General features: G+C 34.7%; 1 protein-coding gene across 1 annotated transcript; it reads left to right on the top strand.

Moving 5' to 3' along the window:
* Positions 1-860: 860 nt before the first annotated feature.
* LOC132549426 (transient receptor potential cation channel subfamily M member 1-like) lies at positions 861-16,734 on the top strand. The gene is made up of 17 exons (XM_060213360.1): positions 861-867; positions 3,282-3,379; positions 4,131-4,265; positions 4,804-4,857; positions 5,192-5,323; positions 6,490-6,666; positions 7,329-7,426; positions 7,729-7,957; positions 9,016-9,192; positions 9,617-9,889; positions 10,862-10,990; positions 11,768-12,016; positions 12,361-12,535; positions 13,451-13,577; positions 15,408-15,598; positions 15,894-16,026; positions 16,188-16,734. Exons 1-17 carry the CDS (start codon positions 861-863, stop codon positions 16,732-16,734), a joined length of 2,931 nt encoding a protein of 976 aa, XP_060069343.1.
* The last annotated feature ends 2,139 nt before the right edge of the window (positions 16,735-18,873 follow it).

Raw genomic sequence — 18,873 nt, forward strand, 5'->3', positions numbered from 1 at the left:
GACACAGGTGGAACAATGTAAAAGTGTTGTATCACTGTGCATTTTGCAGATACGACACAAATCTTAATACTTCTGTCAAAAGTGGTAGGAACTCCTCACTAATTCATACATATATCTGAACTCAAATAATTACCGAGCATCGATCACAAAAACGGTAGACATTATTGATGATGAATATTATTCATCGTTACGTTCAAGGGCAATTGTAATTTGGTTTCTGTTATAAATCTGCAGTACACTTATATTGAACCGCATATGTAAGTATTGACTACTTTCGTTTTGGATTTGCTGCTGAAAACAAAGTCTTCGAAAATATCATAATTGTAAGGACCATCGACTTTGTCCTCGGATTTACGAACGTGTCTTGCGCAACCAACAGAGATTTCATTTCGGCTGTTAATTCTGCACTGATGTTACCATAGGTGAAACAGATTAATTCTGATTGACGCAATTCATTTGTGTCGTCGCAAAAATTTCAATTTTGAGTGATTGCGCAGTAGCAATATCGTTTCAATAATATATTGACAGTGATTTTTATCAGGAAGAACGTGTGATACTCGTGTTTCGTACACCAATGAAAACGTTACATTTTGTGCAATCTACAATTTGGGTAGTTTGCGTCTTACGGAACGTAATTTGATTGAATCTATCATAATAATCTTACCAACAAAAGAAGCAGTCTGCCAAACAGAACAAGCGCTCTTCTTGTATACTGAGACGACAGTTTGAGAAATCAACACAATTTCAATCTTCATTTCTTGAGGGGATTTAACCTGAATCGTGGGGATAGCCGGTTCTTTTCTTTACTTTTCTTGAGAACAGAACATCTATAGTGTGACGAAATCTGAGGACAAATACCAATGAAACGTATGTATGAATTTAATTTTGGTTTACCTTTTCTTACTGTCGTCATAGTCTGTATCTTTTTGAAGACAGTTCCGTGTGTATTTTTATATATTTGTTACTATATATGTTTGTCTGATTTGCATACAGAATAAAACAATAAATCAATATGAAATTATCAACAGCATAATTAAAATTTTTCATGCGGGAAACCAATGTTTTTTTTAAACAGCTATTATAGAATGTAATTAAGATAGAAAATATATAACAATATCAAAGCAAAGCCTTGCAGACACCAGTACCGAACTGATGCATGTGAATAGTAATGGCACAGCCATTTATAACGGATAACTATCGATAACGATTATGTGCTAATGTAGAAAACTATCTTATTTACTTTGTACTTTTTTCGGAAGTCTCCATGTAAATTTGTTTTATATATATATATATTTCGTCCTGTCTTTGAGTTTGAATTAAGATTATGTTAGCACTTTGGAATTCTCTGTTTTTTTCGGCAATCATCTTATCGACTTTACGTAACTGATTGATGACAGGGAATACTCTACCTAGTACTTAATATATATATATATATTTATGAATTTCCTCTCGACGAAGACGGGTAAAAAGAACTACTGATGTTGTTTAAATTAGAGTTAAACTTAAACAAGACAGTGGCCCGGGCTCAATGTTTATACAAAAAATGTAAACACGGAGATTGCACGTGATAATCGCTTACATGTTCAGGCCTTACGGCCATCCTCAGGTGATACCTTTGCTAAAAACATATGTAACCAGGAACAAAGTCGCGAGAAGATTTAACCATATATGTATATATATATATGTGTGTGTGTTCTTTGTCATTGTACATGTACTAGAGATAAATTGGAATTTCGGAAAGATAATGACGATAAGTCATGACGCAGGTATATGAAAATTATGCACATTGCATTATGTAAATCATTTATGTATAATACAATTAACGGGATGATATGACTGTCATTTCAATATAACAGATGTGGTAGACAACTTCCTGTCACAGTTCGTAAACAATGGACAATACACCTTAATTATATCAACCTGTTCGTGATTACTGGATGGTTTGGAATTATCAACAATGCATTCGATACTTCGTAGTAAGAATCCTTTGTTTTGAGTATACATATTCTTATATAATTTCGAGGATTACAACAGAGGATTGATGAGTGTTTAAGGATGTGTATTAATAGACGAAACGCAATGTAACGAAACACTGTGCCGGAGTAACGGAAACATTCGTCTCAACATCTCAGTTGTTGATACATAACACGAGAACGGATTTGTAAAACAAACACGGATTTTGCTTGGATAAATTCTTGATATTATTCTATGTTAGGACGAATTATTTCAGTGTTTAATAATACTTGATTTCTGTACGTAACGTATGGTGGTATTAATATGATATGTTTATTCAGCAGAAATACGGAGTTCCCACGCCTATGCTAATCTATCATTTTTAGTGTGAAGTGTTGACCTCTTTATGGTCAGTGGACAGTTATATATCTATTTTATATATAGGACAATAACCAATCTGTTCTTTTTGTATCTGACAGATAGCTACATTTCAAGGACCTTTTTTTTGCTAAGGGCAGTTCGTAGTTTTCATCTTGAATTAAATCTGTTTTACAGATAGAATATATTAAATTAACAAAAATTCACTAATATCCTAATCGAACTCTTGATATTGATTTGTTATGATATCGATTGGTGTGTATATAGTATAAACAAAAGTAGGTTTCGTCCAACTTTGCAAACAGATTATATTTTATCAAGTTAGAATGATATTGCATTTTTAAAGAATATTTTTAAAGTTTCATGTTCTAGATAAATTATATTTATATTTTTTTTACAGAAATTTGATGTAACATCGTTGTGATATTTTGTAAATTTCTGTTAATTATTTCGATGTAATGCTCGTTAGGTTTACAGCATTCTTGGTTAATACACATTTTGAATTGATTATAACTTGTCATTATGTCAACTTGTAGTGTATATTAAGGACATAGGATGGTTTCGGACTGTTTATTGTATGCTATAGACGTGCTACATACCTACCATTCTTATCTGATGACATACAAATACCGCAGTCATCAATCTTAAGATTCTGCTTTACATCTGTTATTTTAGATATTATAATTATGTATCATTTCATGTTAGAAAGTAAATAATTTAGTTTAGAAATACCATTCCGTGCTACAGCTGTTATGCCTCTGATTACATTTCGGTGTCGATATCATGATTCTGATTATTAATAACTAGTCGATGTCTTAGCTTTTGTTATGATATCGGTTCCGTTCCTATTTCATTCTAGTCGTTCCTGCTATAACTTAGTCAATTAGAATCCCATTTGGAAAAGTACTTTATGAAGCATGCCTGAAATATATTTTTCTATTAATTTTTAGGTAATGAGAGCAAAGCGTCAATATGGTCGGCAAGAAGTTCGGCATCCCTCAGATGTCGCTTCAGTATCGGGGAAGAAGATATCAATACCATGAAAAAGGTAATGTTTATCTTTCATCACAGAACGTTATATTTAAGCTGGTTTTGAATATATGTTTAGAATGGCATTGTGTATTGTGTAACTATATCCTGTTTTGTTGCCTATTGTCAATGTATTCATAAAGCATAAGTCATATTTGTGGTGAAGTGCACAAGGATGTCATTAGTGGTTTACCTATCGGGCGTTTGGTGGTCCTGGTAGCACTTTGTAACACGTTTAAATATTAGGCTTAAATAGTTTAGACTTTTGACTCACTAGCGAGTCCCAGATGGACGAAACAGCTGTTAAATGCAGTTAAATTCATTATTGAGATCTATGGTATCAAATTATAAATTGGCATTTTAAGGTGCAATTATCTTTTGCACAATATTATTTAACAATGAAACTAATAAGCATTGGACGTACCCTTTAAAACGTAGCTAACTTTCTTTAAGAACAACCAGGTATGATTTTTTCATCATCGTGTTTTTGATTTCTTAGATATTATGTAAGCCTCAGTTTCAACAACAGTTCATATAGAACTCACTCAGAAGGTTATGTTGTTCATCATTTTGATGTCGCCTTCATTCTAGCCATGAATTGCACATTGTATTTTATTTGCCTTCTTTCCAATGATTATTTTGATAGCTGCTTTCCTTTGAGATCACCGTGTTTTGAACATATTTGAATGTGAATTTGTTGAATGGATCATAATATGATTAATCATTATGGTCCAGTGATATCATGTTGTCACAATTTGTTTACCATGCAGGAGGGTACGCTAGAGCAGTCGATGATGGAGGCACTCCTGAACGATCGGATCGATGCTGTTAAGGTCCTCATAGAGAATGGTTTTCAAATGCAAACCTTCCTCACAATAGCACGTCTGGAAGAGCTCTATAATACGGTAAATGTCCTAGGAGGAAGTTTATAAAGTGGAAACCTATAGGTCTTGACAGAGATTTTATCTGTTTTAAAGCAATAGGATTTCTGGGCGTAATAGTTAAGAGTAGTTTTCTATCTTTCTATCAAATATCACAGGTGACATGGAGGTGTGAAAGCAACTAGTTCAAGTCGGTCGTTAGTCTTTTTTATTATTAACTAAGATATATATAAACGTAATGTCTGTCATTTTTCATGTCCTAGCTAGTAGTGACAATAGCTTTTAATTATTCTAATGTTTTTGTCTCCGTTGTATTTCCTAGCGTACATAATGTTGAGTGCGGATACTGATAATGTCTAAATTGACAAATATCATTTGTTGTAATGGAGAGATTGAAACCAGCTAATACTTTTGTTATCGTAACGTTGATCGTAAATTAAAGATTCGATAAATACTATACAATGATGGTTAAAATGTTTCATGACATCTAGATACCAGGACATGTAGATTTAAAGTTTCTACATGATGATATACACTTACATATCGTTTATTCTATGTTCAGAGACTCGGGCCTGCAAACACTCTACGGCATCTTGTACAGGACACCAAGAAAAAGGTACACATATATAGATACATCCATTGTTCCTAGATATCTGCTGTCACAACGTTATTCTTAGTCTTTGATATAATGATAATGATATATAACATATTAATAAAAGCCTTTGCCTCTGTAATAAAGGACGACATTTATGCATGATGGATCCCGATTGACGCTCAGAAATCAATCGGAATGAACATGAAATTAACAATGCCCCGTTCCGGTGCCGTCACTGTCGTTTCGTGTCTGACTTGTGTATTTAGTATTGCCATACCAGATCAGTATTACTTTGTACCTTGTAAGATGCTTTGATTAGGTTTTTTTTATTTGTTTTGATTTCTATTGGTTTCAGAATATCTCCTCCAGCTATCGCTATACGATGTTGGATATCGGGGCTGTGGTAGAACAGTTGATGGAGGGAGCCTATCGGTCAGGGTACTGCCGTAAACGATTTAAACAGAAGTATAACGCCATTAAACGCAACGTAAGACTGGTTTATTGTAAAATATATATATGATAAAAAAACAAAAAACAAAAATAAAAACACAAGCAGAAATACCAACATGTCACCATAATCATAATCCAAACTTAATTTAACATTAAATAAAACTAGGACAAAGTGTAAAAAAAAAATTACACGGATACTCATGGAAAAGTACAAGGATAATAAGACCAGGTGTATCGGGAGAGTAAGCGTCTTCTACTTCATCGACAACACCCGCCATGTAAACCTTGGTCAATCCAAGTAAGAAATATCACGTTCTCAAATGATAACAATAACGGAAAAAACGGGCGAACTAACAAGCATCAAATACGTCCAGCTTCATATCGCACAAAGACATAGAGGATCTCTCAAAGAGAGCACTATGACGACCGGAAAACTTCCGTATAACGTACCTCTCAGTGTTTAAGTTATACAAAGGTATTCGATGAGTCAGGTGCTTACTGTGTTGGAACATATAATATCTTAACCCTGGTACTGTATATAAGCTGTTATATACTTTTTAACACTTATCATCAATCATATTTTTATATAATTATGACTATACAAACGCGCCAAGCTCCAAAATATACTAAATCTGCGTGACGTTATAAACAATGATCTGTTTGAGGAGGACAAAAAGACTTAACTATGATACAGTTTATTTCATTAAATTTCATCTACTCTATTTAATTCCTAGTTCGCATTGAAAGATGTTATTTATATGCTTGTCACAATGCTCGATATGTTTCAATTCCTTGAATTTATTGAAAATGCGCGCATGGACTGGTTATTTTAACATATTTCAATATTAAGAATTCGTTTTTGAAATTATTATTATCAATATCAATTTTCCGATATATCTTGAGATTCTTTAATTGCATAGATTTTGACAATCTCGTGATATGAGATCACTGGAGAGTCTTAGGAGATTGTACAGATGATGCACTAGTAATTTGATGCAAACTTTTGAAATAAAATGCATTAGAGCAAAACAGTGAATTGAACGGCATCATACTGCTGTTTCGTCAACAATTCTAAGGGCCTAGATGTTAAACCTCCGCCATATTAGAATGATCTGAGATGAATATTCTGATCAGGCCTACTAATGTTAACGACATTGGGAGTTTGATCTTCATGTTGAGTTATAAAAACGTTCATGTTTACAGAGTATTGTCGGAAACATGGGAAGACTGGTGACATCTATGCCCATGATCATGGATACCACAGGAGCTCAGGAGCTTTTCCCTCTTCCCTTCCATGACTTACTGATTTGGGCAGTCCTTATGAAACGACAAGATATGGCCGTGTATCTATGGCGACAGGGAACCGAGGCTATGGCTAAGGTATGTGTAAATGTCGACAATGTGTTTACTACGGTAAAAGGGAGACAATGCAAGGAGCAAGGTGTTCATCAAGGATAAAAGAATATCTAAGGTACGTAAAAAGTGTATATATGGCGACACGGCAACGAGGCAATGGAGAAGGTATGTATCTATAAAGAGAAGGCAAATTGACATATATGTAACTATGGCTAAGATTTGTACTTGTTGCGAGAAATCAACGAGGCCATAACTAGTTATTTAAGTAAGATGAGCAGGCAAGGAAGCAACGGCGAACGTTTGTATAAATGCCTACAAAGTGTTTACAAATCCTAAAGAGAGGAAATAAAAAGAGTCAATCTTTATTTTAGATAAAAGGGTAATACAACAAATACTAAGATTTTCTAATAAAATTTCAGTCACCGCTCACGATAACATCGTAACATATATGTCTTTTGCAAAGACCCGTGCTATCCTTAATTTAATTGAAATGATAAAAAATAGGAGAGGCATAATTGATTGACCATGTATATACTGAATGCAGGTAGAAAACATAGAATATACAAGATATGAAAGGTTTCATCCTTAATTGATGAAAGATTTTTTTTATTTGTTAAATTATTGAATTATTGAATATTACATATCTTAACACTTAAATAATAATTATATTCAATACAACATTGAAGGCATTAGTGGCGTGTAAACTAAATAAGGCGATGGCGGCAGAAGCTGACCGATACGATCTGGAAGTGGACATCTCGGATGGCCTTCGGTCAAACGCCAAGTAAGCTTTAAATCTGTCAATGTAATGTTGTCTCTGTCATAGTTTTGTTTATCTGTCTGTCTTAATGCCATCATCTCTTTCTCTCCGTTTCTGTCTATGTCTTTCTCCCTGACCTGTATTTTTCTGTCACTCTTTCTCTGTATTTCTCTCTGTGCTGTTATGTTTCTGGATCTGCCTCTCTACCACTTTCGTTTTCTGCCTCAGTCCGCCCCTAATACGTAAGATCTCTATAAACACCAATGATGTTAAAAATATTATATATATATTTATACTTTCCCAAACAAGATCGTCGTTGATTTCAGGGTCTTTATGAAATTATCCCTGGAGCTGTTGGAACACTGCTACAAGATTGATGATGCATGCACTCAGCATTTATTGACATACGAGCTCAAGAACTTCAGCAACCAAACATGCATTGGCTTAGCAGTGTCTGCCAATCATCGAAAGTTTGTAGCCCATAGATGTTGCCAGATCCTCCTGAACGATATGTGGATGGGCGGGCTTCGTACACGGAAAAACAGCAGTTTGAAAGTATGTTGATGTATGTTGCAATATCACACACCTGTGTTAAAGACATGAAATGTGTATACTGTAAGATTAATCTTGTTTACTTTACAATTATTAACTAAATGGGTGGAAGACGTCTTCTTTGATAAGAGGTTGTTTAAATATTTCTACACAATTGGAAGTAAGTCAAAATCATTCATTTGAACGAACGTGGTAGCAATTCATCCCAGCATGCAACCAGTCCAATTTCAGACCGAACAAGGAAATATTACATTTCCTGAAGGGATGATACTATTGTCCACAAAGCACTTTCATAATGTCATACGGCATTGGCTTGGAGACAACATCATGATGCTGATCATAAAACTTCGCCATTATCTTCATTAAACGGCAATTCTTGAAACAAGGAATAATATGTTTATACATTAACTTTCGATATCTTGCACGAAAACCGCTATATAGGGAACATGCCTTTGGTGACTAATTACAGAACATCGTGCTAGAATGAGTTTGCTGGGTTAATCATTGGTGACTAAGTTACTGAATCTCATGTGAGAGGCATGTCGCATGCTATACTGAGCATAGGTGTTAAAGTGCAGTGCCCAAGGACATGACACACAACGGTTTGAAGTCACAGCTTCATGAGAATTCATGAGAAACCTGATTCGACCCACGTAGTGATAGATTAACATATGTAGAATCAGGAAACACGTATACCATGTCTGTTAGTGTACTGTGTTACGTAATACACTAAAGAGAAATGACAATGACTAAACAATAGTATTAATATTTTGATATTCTTGTCGCGTCAAATAAATAATGTATATGATAATTATATTAAAACGAATAGACATATTAAACTGATACCAATAATACTGTATCTGTCTACATATGCAAATCTGTCCATATTTTCTGGTCTGATTTATCATTATCGAAAGTGAGACTTCAGGTCTAGGTTTTACGTTATTGTGTCTGGTGTCACATATGATGTCATATTAGATTTGAATATGTCATCTTCAATTAATGTGTTTTCATCGGCTGGTAGTCCCTAATTAATGTAAGCCGTACTTCTCTTTCAATAGGTGATATTAGGAATCCTTTGCCCTCCATGCATAGCTGTTCTCCAGTTCAAGACTAAGGAAGAACTGAAATTGATGCCACAGACCCTTGAGGAACATTTGTATGAACTCCAGGCTCAGGGTCTGAATGACAGAAATATGTCAATCAGTGACGAGATGAACTCTGGAAATGTTAATGAGGTAATATTCATGTATCTTATTTTATTCTCACGCAAATTAATTTATCAGCTTCGTCTTCATATCTCAAAATATAGAAATGTGCTATCACTGTCATTTTATCTTTTCTTTAAATTAGAATATGTTCCAAATAATATATCCATTTTTTAAAATAAGTTATCTGGGATACATTTGAATTTATTATCTGAACTCGTTTTGAACGATAGAAAGTCTATTACATTTTTAGGGCCGACGGTTTAAGTGGTGTTTAAACTGTGATCCTATAGGAAACAATCTATTGTCGTTACCCGTAATTATCCTAAGTAGTAAAACGACCTAATATAAATTTGCGTGTTTTGTGTTACTTAGGAAATTATTCATTCTGATTCTTGTTTTTTCTAAATGTTTTAAATAATGTGTAATTACGTTGTTTGTCATTTTACTGTAGTGTTTCCACAGCGAAGAGAACACGGAAACAAGTTTTCAGACCCCAACGTCATCCAATCCTAGTGTGCCAACCAGTCCAAGTGTAAACAACAGTCCAAGCTTCCATTTAGGTCGCTCTGTTCTGAAGTCTCAGGAATCCACTACCACTGACGCGTCGGCCGTCACAGACAATTCTTACGGAATCTATTTTCCGGCAAAAAAGAAAGAACTCCGATTGGACAGAAAAGTCTACGAGTTTTACAATGCTCCAATCACTAAGTTCTGGATGAATGCAGTAAGTGAAAACTTAGTTCATACTTAATGGCATTACGATGTGGATGTTGTGTTAGAATACCTTCATTCCCGCTGTTAATACTCAGCATGAAAGATGGATAATCTTAGTGTGACAAATTTGCACGCTTTGATAGCAAAATACTTGTGCTATTGCATATGAAGACCTCGTTTATTCTTGTTGTGTATTTCGTGTTTGTTTTTGTAATGCATTATCAACCCAATGTTAGCGGTTATCGATATTAGAAATGGCGATTTCGCAAGAGCAAGCGGTCTTTTCACTACGCTTATTATATGTATATTGGCAATGTTTGCTTACATCCATTGTTCTTATACACACAGGTTTAAAAAAGAAGTAAATAAAATATTTAAGGTAATGATTTGCTCTTCGATTCATCCTTCTATAGTAGGCGTTGTCGATGACGCTCTCTTGGCGCCATCTACTACTTTCGCCAAAAAGTGACTTTTCAAAAACCTTGAAGGTACTAAAAATTGTATTTAAATTTTAAAAACATTTGTATTACTAGGTTTACAAAACATTTAAAGCATTTCCCTCCTTTATTATGGTGGATTTGCGGACGACATCCTGATCTGATATAAATTATGTATATTTGTGCGATATGAAGTGTCCGATTCTTGTCTGAAAGTTTTATTATCATTGTATGGTCATTCATGTAAATCTTGCGTATATTCACGTTTTGTCATAATATCATCAATTTTAAGCCTGGATTGAAATTCCGTTGATACATTAGTGTCTTCTTACATTCTGTTTTACGTATCTCTGTGATATATAATTGTTTGGTACAACAAAATTGCTAGCGATCGTGCTTATGGGAATTCTCAGTAGTTTGGGGTACGATGTCAATTTCTCTGGAGACAGGAACTATAACCCCATTTTGACTGAACTCAGGGTTAATAAACATTTTCGTTTCCTGGTTAGGTCTGAAATATCAAACATTTCTGATTGTTGTTACAGATGAGCTATATTCTGTTCCTTATGTGCTACACATACGTTGTCCTTGTGAGAACCTACCCGGAACCCAAGTGGCAAGAAATGGTAGTCATGGTGTATGTAGCCACTATAGCACTGGACAAAATCAGATCGGTAAGTCAAAAGTATGACGCACCGACCCAATAATTATACCGCACTGGACAAAATCAGACCGGTAAGTCAAAAGTATGACGTACCGACCCAATAATTATACAGCACTGGATAAAATCAGACCGGTAAATAAAAAGTATGACGTACCGACCCAATAATTATACAGCACTGGACAAAATCAGACCGGTAAATAAAAAGTATGACGTACCGACCCAATAATGATACAGCACTGGACAAAATCAGATCGGTAAGTCAAAAGTATGACGTACCGACCCAATGATTATACAGCACTGGACAAAATCAGACCGGTAAATAAAAAGTATGACGTACCGACCCAATAATTATACAGCACTGGACAAAATCAGATCGGTAAGTCAAAAGTATGACGTACCGACCCAATAATTATACAGCACTGGACAAAATCAGACCGGTAAATAAAAAGTATGACGTGCCGACCATATAAAGTTGAACATATCGTGACATGCATTCTGCAGAATGTATCGCGTCTACACATGACAAATTCCACTTATAACAGGATCTATGGAATTATCATCAAAAATCATAAGTAGAAAAAACAAGTTAATTCAACTTCGACCGAAATGTGACATATCTGTTTGTTTATGAACTTTCACACCACTTAGAACAAATGATTGTGTCTTCATAGTTTCACAATTGTTGTTTCCCTAATGGTATCTGGTTACCAAACATTCCTTAACTGACATAAGGAGTGGTGAACCTGTATAAATCAATCTGCATATACAATGTCATTTCTGTTTTCAGATCATAGCATCAGAACCAGTCAACTTTACAAAGAAGATGAATTTGTACTTCAGCCAGAAATGGAACATATGGGACACTATGGCTTTAACAAGCTTTGCCATGGCAGTAACTTTACGATTTATACCGGCCACTTTACGAGACGCCCGTATTTTATACACAATAAATATTGTGTTCTGGTACCCAAGAATTCTACAGATGATATCAGTCAACAGATACCTCGGACCGTACATAAAGATAATGGCCAAATTGGTGAGTGGTTTTAATTGCCCCAATTTCAGCGAATTTCGTTAATGATGTTTCCACATGTTGGTATTCGTTTTTATGTATTGGTGTTTTCATAAACCAGAATAAAACAGTTTCGATGAATGTCAAATTTAATTGCTCAATTAAGTACATAAATGCAAACTGTGTTCTTATGAAAGTATCCGACATCGTGATATTTTGTATGTCTTTGATAACATCTTAATTTAGTGGAAATTCTATGTTTACTAACAAACGTTGTCGAGTTTGTCCCTCACATCGAGTTTTAAGTTTAAACTAATATGTATTTATAAACTCATTTTCTAAAACTGTGTATTTTTTTTAATTTGTAGTTCATAGACATGTGTTACTTTACCGTCATCATGGTCATAGTAGTGATAACGTTTGGAATCGTCAGACAGTCGATACATTTTCAACATGAAGAGCCCTCCTGGAAACTCGTCCGGAACGTCTTCTTCTACCCCTATTGGATGATCTACGGCGAGTTGTTTGCTCACGAAATCGACAGTAAGATATATATCGTTAATGCATTTAAGAGGGTTTTTTCTCCACCCAAAATGCTGACATGTTGCAGCTGACTCAATATTTTAAGTGTTGTCCTAATACCGTATAGCTGGTGATTTACGAGGGTCGAAACCTTCACTGGATTTGTTTCTTTAAAAAGACTTAATTATATATCAATGAATCAAAAGTTCGCGCTATCGATGTAAAAGGACATCATATATACGCTTGTCCCATTGTTTCAGGTGCTTAATTTTCGCGATCACTTTATTGTAATGTGGAAAAAATAGTGAAAATATCACTCCTATACGATATCACAATATTTATTTATGATGCCTCAACTTAACATACCTAATAATGAGGTTATTTGGTCACCAGCATGACCTCAATATTTCGTACCTTTGTGCGGTATGAACCCGCATGCGTTCAAAACTCGTTGCTAAGTGAGAAAGTCTCGTTGCTGTATCTGATTCTCAATTAATTGACCTATCGGGTATATTTGCATTGGTGGTACCATTAATTAAGCAGAAAAAGCTTACCCTTCTGGGACTCCCAGATTCGTTCTCGGTGAACATTTATCAAGCGTTCCTATTGACTTTTCATTTTCCTTGTTGTTACCTCTAAATAGACACGTTACCACAAGATGTCTTTATAGCTCAAAATGCCAAAAAAACAATACATTATAGAATATTCCAGGAGTTTAAGATTCTGTTGACATGTCATTTATGAGTTTTGTTGCCATGAATAATTCTAATTGGGTTATTAATATCATGAAATTGTAATTAGTTACAAATGTAGTAGCTTTACGACATTTCATTCTTACCGCTCTTTGTAGGAGCTGGAATAATGATTATTATGTAATTAATATTCTCCAAATAATACATTCATATTTCCTTCACTTTTTTTCTTTATTTTCCCTAGCGTGTTATGATCCCGACAATCACCCTGGTGGCTGTACATACGGGTCCTGGGTCGCTCCTGCCTTCATGTGTGTTTATCTTCTCCTCATCTATGTCCTACTCGTCAACATGTTAATCGCCCGCTTCAAGTAAGTCTCGAAGATGAATTGTTGGATGTTAACCGACAATCAAATTAAGAATAGTCTTGTTGCAAGACTGTTGTGAAGTGAAAGTATTTATTTGAGGATTTTAGAAAGCTCCAAATGAGATATGACCGGCTTGAACTCCATTTCTACTACTAAACCCATTTCAAAGCAGAACAACCCCCTTCATTCTGAGGTTATGATATCTTTCTCTTCAGTTGTGAACAGTGGTACAAATAAAAGCGTACTTCGTGAAAATACGCCTAAATCAAAGACGAATTTATATATGGAATGATATCGTAAAAGTCGAATGAATTTCTGGACGAAAATATTTTTGTCGAGTTTGATGAATAGATCAACAGACAAGTGGCATATCTGTCTCATTTTGCTTTCCACATGACGCTGAATCTATCGCAGCGCTTAGCAAATACCCACAAACCTTGCAAAGTCATTCAATTTAAAATTTAGAAAAATATTAATAATGTTTTTTATCTAGATAACAAGAAATGTTTTGTCTGTGCCCACCATATAAACCCACCAGAAAGTCAAGCACACGTCATACTTCTACGTTTGTCTTTGACTTTGATCTAATCCTAAAATCAAACAAATCAAACTTTCCACCAAACGCTATAAGCGTGATTGTTGCAAATTCCCCGTTGAGTATTACTCTGCTCCTGGATTAACAAATTTGGTCTTCATCAGTTGTCGCCTAGATTTCGAATTATAGAAACTTATCGTCATTATCGAGTCCATTAAAAAGGGCAAAAAAGCTGAATGATACAGCTTAATTCATTATTTAGCTCTAGTGCATCTAATTCGAAATTGGTATTGAAAGGTACTATTTGCTTCTGGGGCTTTTGTACAAACTCCAAATATCACGATTGTCTGGCAAGATGTCGGCAACTGCCAGATAATTATCGGGTTTCCAGAGATACAGATTGATAAAGATAATATAATCGTTATATTATGATTGATGCTCGTTAGTTTGCCTGATGGTTTCGTTGTTGTTTGTACTTTGTCCATTGGAACATGACATTAATTACTTAAAATGACCAAACTTTCATGTTGGGTGACATGGCTGAAGCAGGACACGATCACTCTTCCGAAACGTCTGGTCTCATTATCTTTATACTTTTTCAGGGTCCGTGTAAATGGTTCTTTAGTTTTGTTCGGTTTGATGGTACATGAATCACTCAGAACGTTTCATAGATTAAAAGGAATTTTGAAAATTAAATCAAGAATAACACGTTGTGGTGCTTTTGTTGGTTTGCGTATGTTATTATAACACAACACACACACACACACACACACACACACACACACACACACACACACAGCAAAATAAAAACAAAACAAAAACAAAAAAATTGAAAAACAAATTTATAGCATATCAAAAAAGTAGAATTGGTAATTTTCTAAAAGTCATATCTGTTTATTGTTTGTTTTTTTAATTTGTATCTCTTCCTCCATACAATATATAGCTTTCTTCTATCTAGGATATCACTCCCGTACACAACACCGTTATCAGTAAGCAACTTTCCAATTACAGACATTAATACCTAAAACACATTAAAACAAATAAAAGAGTAGACAGATAAACAAGCGAAGTTAATTACCAGCCTGTATGAACATTTATTGATATCATCAAAAGAGTAGATAGATAAACAAGCGATAAGATACATTGGTAAGAAGAAGTTCATTACCAGCCTGTGTGACCATTTATTGATATTATCAAAAGAGTAGATAGATAAACAAGCGATAAGATACATTGGTAAGAAGAAGTTCATTACCAGCCTGTGTGACCATTTATTGATATTATTGTATTTACCATTGCAGCGCTACTTTTATCGCTAACGTGTCCAATGTAAAAGAGATATGGAAGTTTCAGCAATATATGCTTGTTATGAGATACAAAATGTGCCCCATCTTACCAGCTCCATTGGTGTTCATCAGTCACATATTCCTCAGCGTAAGATACCTTATTCGACGATGTAAGGGGACAGACTCAAAGTTTGAGAACGGCTTGAGTAAGTACATCTGTCCGACTTAATTTATTTTCTCCCAGATTGTACAGTTATCATTCGGATACACTATGCATGATACTCTTGAATATCAACCATGTTTCATTATTACTATACAATTCGTAATCTGTTAAGCGATCGAGTCTATTTCTAATTCAAAGCAAATTCGTAATTCTTAATATATGCATTGATACAGCATTTTACAATGCTTTTTAACTGGTGTAATTATATATAATATTGCAACACGTATTGGCTAAATATATATTTTTGTCGTAGTCCCATCATCTCCTTTCTTCCACAGAACTATTTTTGTCCCACAAGGATACTGATCACCTACATGAGTTTGAGTCAGAATGTGTAGAAGATTACTTCCGGCAAACAGATACGGACTTCCGGTCATCACAAGCGGAAAGAATACGTGTTATAGATGAAAGGTAACGATATACACTTTATTAAACAATTTCTTATTATTACTTTCATTCACAAAAGCAGAACACTGAAATTGTTCTGAAATATAGATGTTATATAATGATTTTGGAATGAAAACATGTACACATTCACGCTTACTAATTGGATATTTTCCAATAACTTATAGAACAGAGAAGCTAAATCTCGGACTGGACGGTATATCACAGAAAGGTCAGTGTATGAAGCTGTCCTTACAAAGTGCAAATCAAAGAATGGCTAACCTGGAGGATATTTCCAAAAGGACTTCCGAGGCGCTCCAGAGCTTGAAGACGTTGCTGGATCTCGGAGTAAAAAGTATTGGTGCCAATGGTTTCGCTTCGTGTGTAAGCAGCATTGAACAGTCCTTGTCCATAAATAATACTTCCGATAGTAGTTCTTCTGAAGACAACGAAAGTATAAAGAATGGTGATGATACTATATCAGTGAAGAGTGATTCCTCACCAGCGGATCCGTGTGTTATATCAGTACCAAAGACAATGACTCCAAATGAAGACGACAAGGAGTGTGACGCGAGCAAGGAGACAGAAGAAGGACAAAGACTGTTAATACATGTTTATGGTGATAACAATGAACAAAACCCTGAACCAGTGACAAAAGATGTATCAGACACTAAAGAAAATGAAAAGAACAATCTCAATACAGCGGAGGTCCGTGTTCGAAGGGTGTCAGCATGAAGCTATTTATGTTTTACATGATAATAAAAATTTTAATAGGATTTTAAGCAATCGCCTATCAAGTAGCATGCATGTCTGGCCTTAAGAGTAGATAGATTACATGTGCTAATAGTGAATCAGAAACGTGATAATCCTACCCGCATATATCACAGGTTATCGCAAGTAATATTGGAACGGTCCGGACATATAGAAGATTGTACAACAGGAACAATTGTGTTGAAAAGTTGAAGTCTTTTGTATCTTTATCTTTTTCCGCTGTATTATTCACTTAACTTTTGACTGATCTCTTTATAAGCCTTTTTCGTGAAATCATATAGCATTGTTTTCGCTAGTAGAGGTTTCGTCTTAACAAGCCTTGGTAGAGTGATCGCTCTTTGTTTTCTTTCTCTTATTTCTGTCCGTCTGTAGGCTTATTATCATTTTATTTTCCTTTTTGCACACGTTTCATTTTGATAAACATGATGTCCCGTCCCTGTAGTCCTTATGTTAACTTTTATTTTGACCTCTTCTTTAATCTCCCTCAATCGTCTGTTAGTTTCAAATTTTAGGCTCTTAACATCACTGACGAGCCCTAGAAGGAGAAGGAAAGTAGCATACTACAGGTTTTACTGTATCTGATTATAATCTGTGTTGCAAGATTTTGTTTTGAGAGAAAGCTCCCGCAGAACCAATATATATATATATATGTATATATATGCGGTATCATTCTTTTGAGTTCTGTTTTGCAGTAAATGTGTGAGTAAACAAATATATGCATAATTGTTTTTTGGTCGATGACTTCATACATACAGCTGTCAGAATCCAAGGTGGCAACCTGCCAGTTTTTATCAGGCCTAAGCACTGACCAGTTACAATTGGAGAACATTGGGAATTTAAGTTTGTAATTTGACTTCTACTTCTAGAAAAACAGTGGTAAAGTTTGTTTCTTGCCTGCTATCGCCTACTGTTCTGTGACATTCGCTTCGATCGTTTCTTTGCCAGTGATATGTGTATAAAAGATAATTCTTGTTTTTTGCTGTTTTTTTTTTTTTTGTTTTGTTTTTTGTTTGTTTGTTTGTTTTTTTTTTTGGCTCATTCTCATTCTGATAACTAGATCATTCGTTACATTTGTACTTATTGATATTAGAACTTTTTCTAAGGGTATTTTCTTGCTTAGCCGTATCTTGCTACTTTCTTACTTTACTGAAAACATCACATCTAACTGTTAGAGAAATTAAATTGTCATTAAAGAAAAATTCCTTTAAAAAATAAAACAAGATACATATATTAATGTATTGCAATAAATCAAATATACCCCACTGAATACAAAACAACACATTAAATAAACATTCTGAAAAACATTGATTTGTTTTAAAATGTTGACTAATTGATCACGTGATCGCTCCTGATTTTATGTTTACCTTTGTTAATCAGGGGTTTTGTTTCTCTATTAAACTGTATTGTACACAGCGATGTTGTTAAGTCTTATTCTTATCGTAACTACTAATCCATTTCAGATAACATCAGTTTATCAACAATCTATTGCAGCAGGTTGTCCATTGGGAGCTACACAAGGTCATTGTTCATGAGAACGTTTGTTATATAACAGTTATATATAGAATGGACAAGCATTGCAATATTTACTGAATATTTTATTGGTGCATGGTATCGGTACTAGATTCGTAATCTAAACTCGAAACTGCTTCATATTTTACAGAAATGAAAATATGTACTGCATGACAAGTTTTACCAACAAGTGTTGAACATGTCGATGAATGGAAGTCCCAGAAGGACGATACAGCTATAAAGCGTATTTTCTAATTCGAACTCGTTTTGAAAGCAGCTATTTTTCTGCTGATTTCGTTATTTGGTAGCCATGATACTGATATCAAATTCTACGTTCTGGGTATATGGAGTAGCTTATGTTATAATAACATTTATCATGTGTTTAATACCAATAACACCGTGTTTGTATGTGTGACAAGTCTGTATTTGATATCAGACTCTCAACCCTAAAGTGATATCTAACCCCTAAAGCGATATTACACCCTGAGGTGATAACACACTCCTAAAGTGATATTTCACACCCGAAATGATGTCACATCCCCGAAGTGATATCACACCCCTAAAGTGATATCACACCGCAGAAGTGATATCACA

The sequence above is a fragment of the Ylistrum balloti genome, unplaced genomic scaffold (genome assembly GCF_031769215.1).
Source record: "Ylistrum balloti isolate Yb309-2 unplaced genomic scaffold, AGI_CSIRO_Ybal_v1 Utg370056, whole genome shotgun sequence".
NCBI lineage: Eukaryota > Metazoa > Mollusca > Bivalvia > Pectinida > Pectinidae > Ylistrum > Ylistrum balloti.

What these genes read in the sequence shown, in the direction of transcription:
- LOC132549426 (XM_060213360.1), top strand. An exon ending in TGGAAGAGCTCTATAATACG is followed by an intron (nt 4,266 to 4,803) that starts GTAAATGTCCTA and finishes TTCTATGTTCAG; the next exon opens with AGACTCGGGCCTGCAAACAC. An exon ending in CTAAGTTCTGGATGAATGCA is followed by an intron (nt 9,890 to 10,861) that starts GTAAGTGAAAAC and finishes TTGTTGTTACAG; the next exon opens with ATGAGCTATATTCTGTTCCT.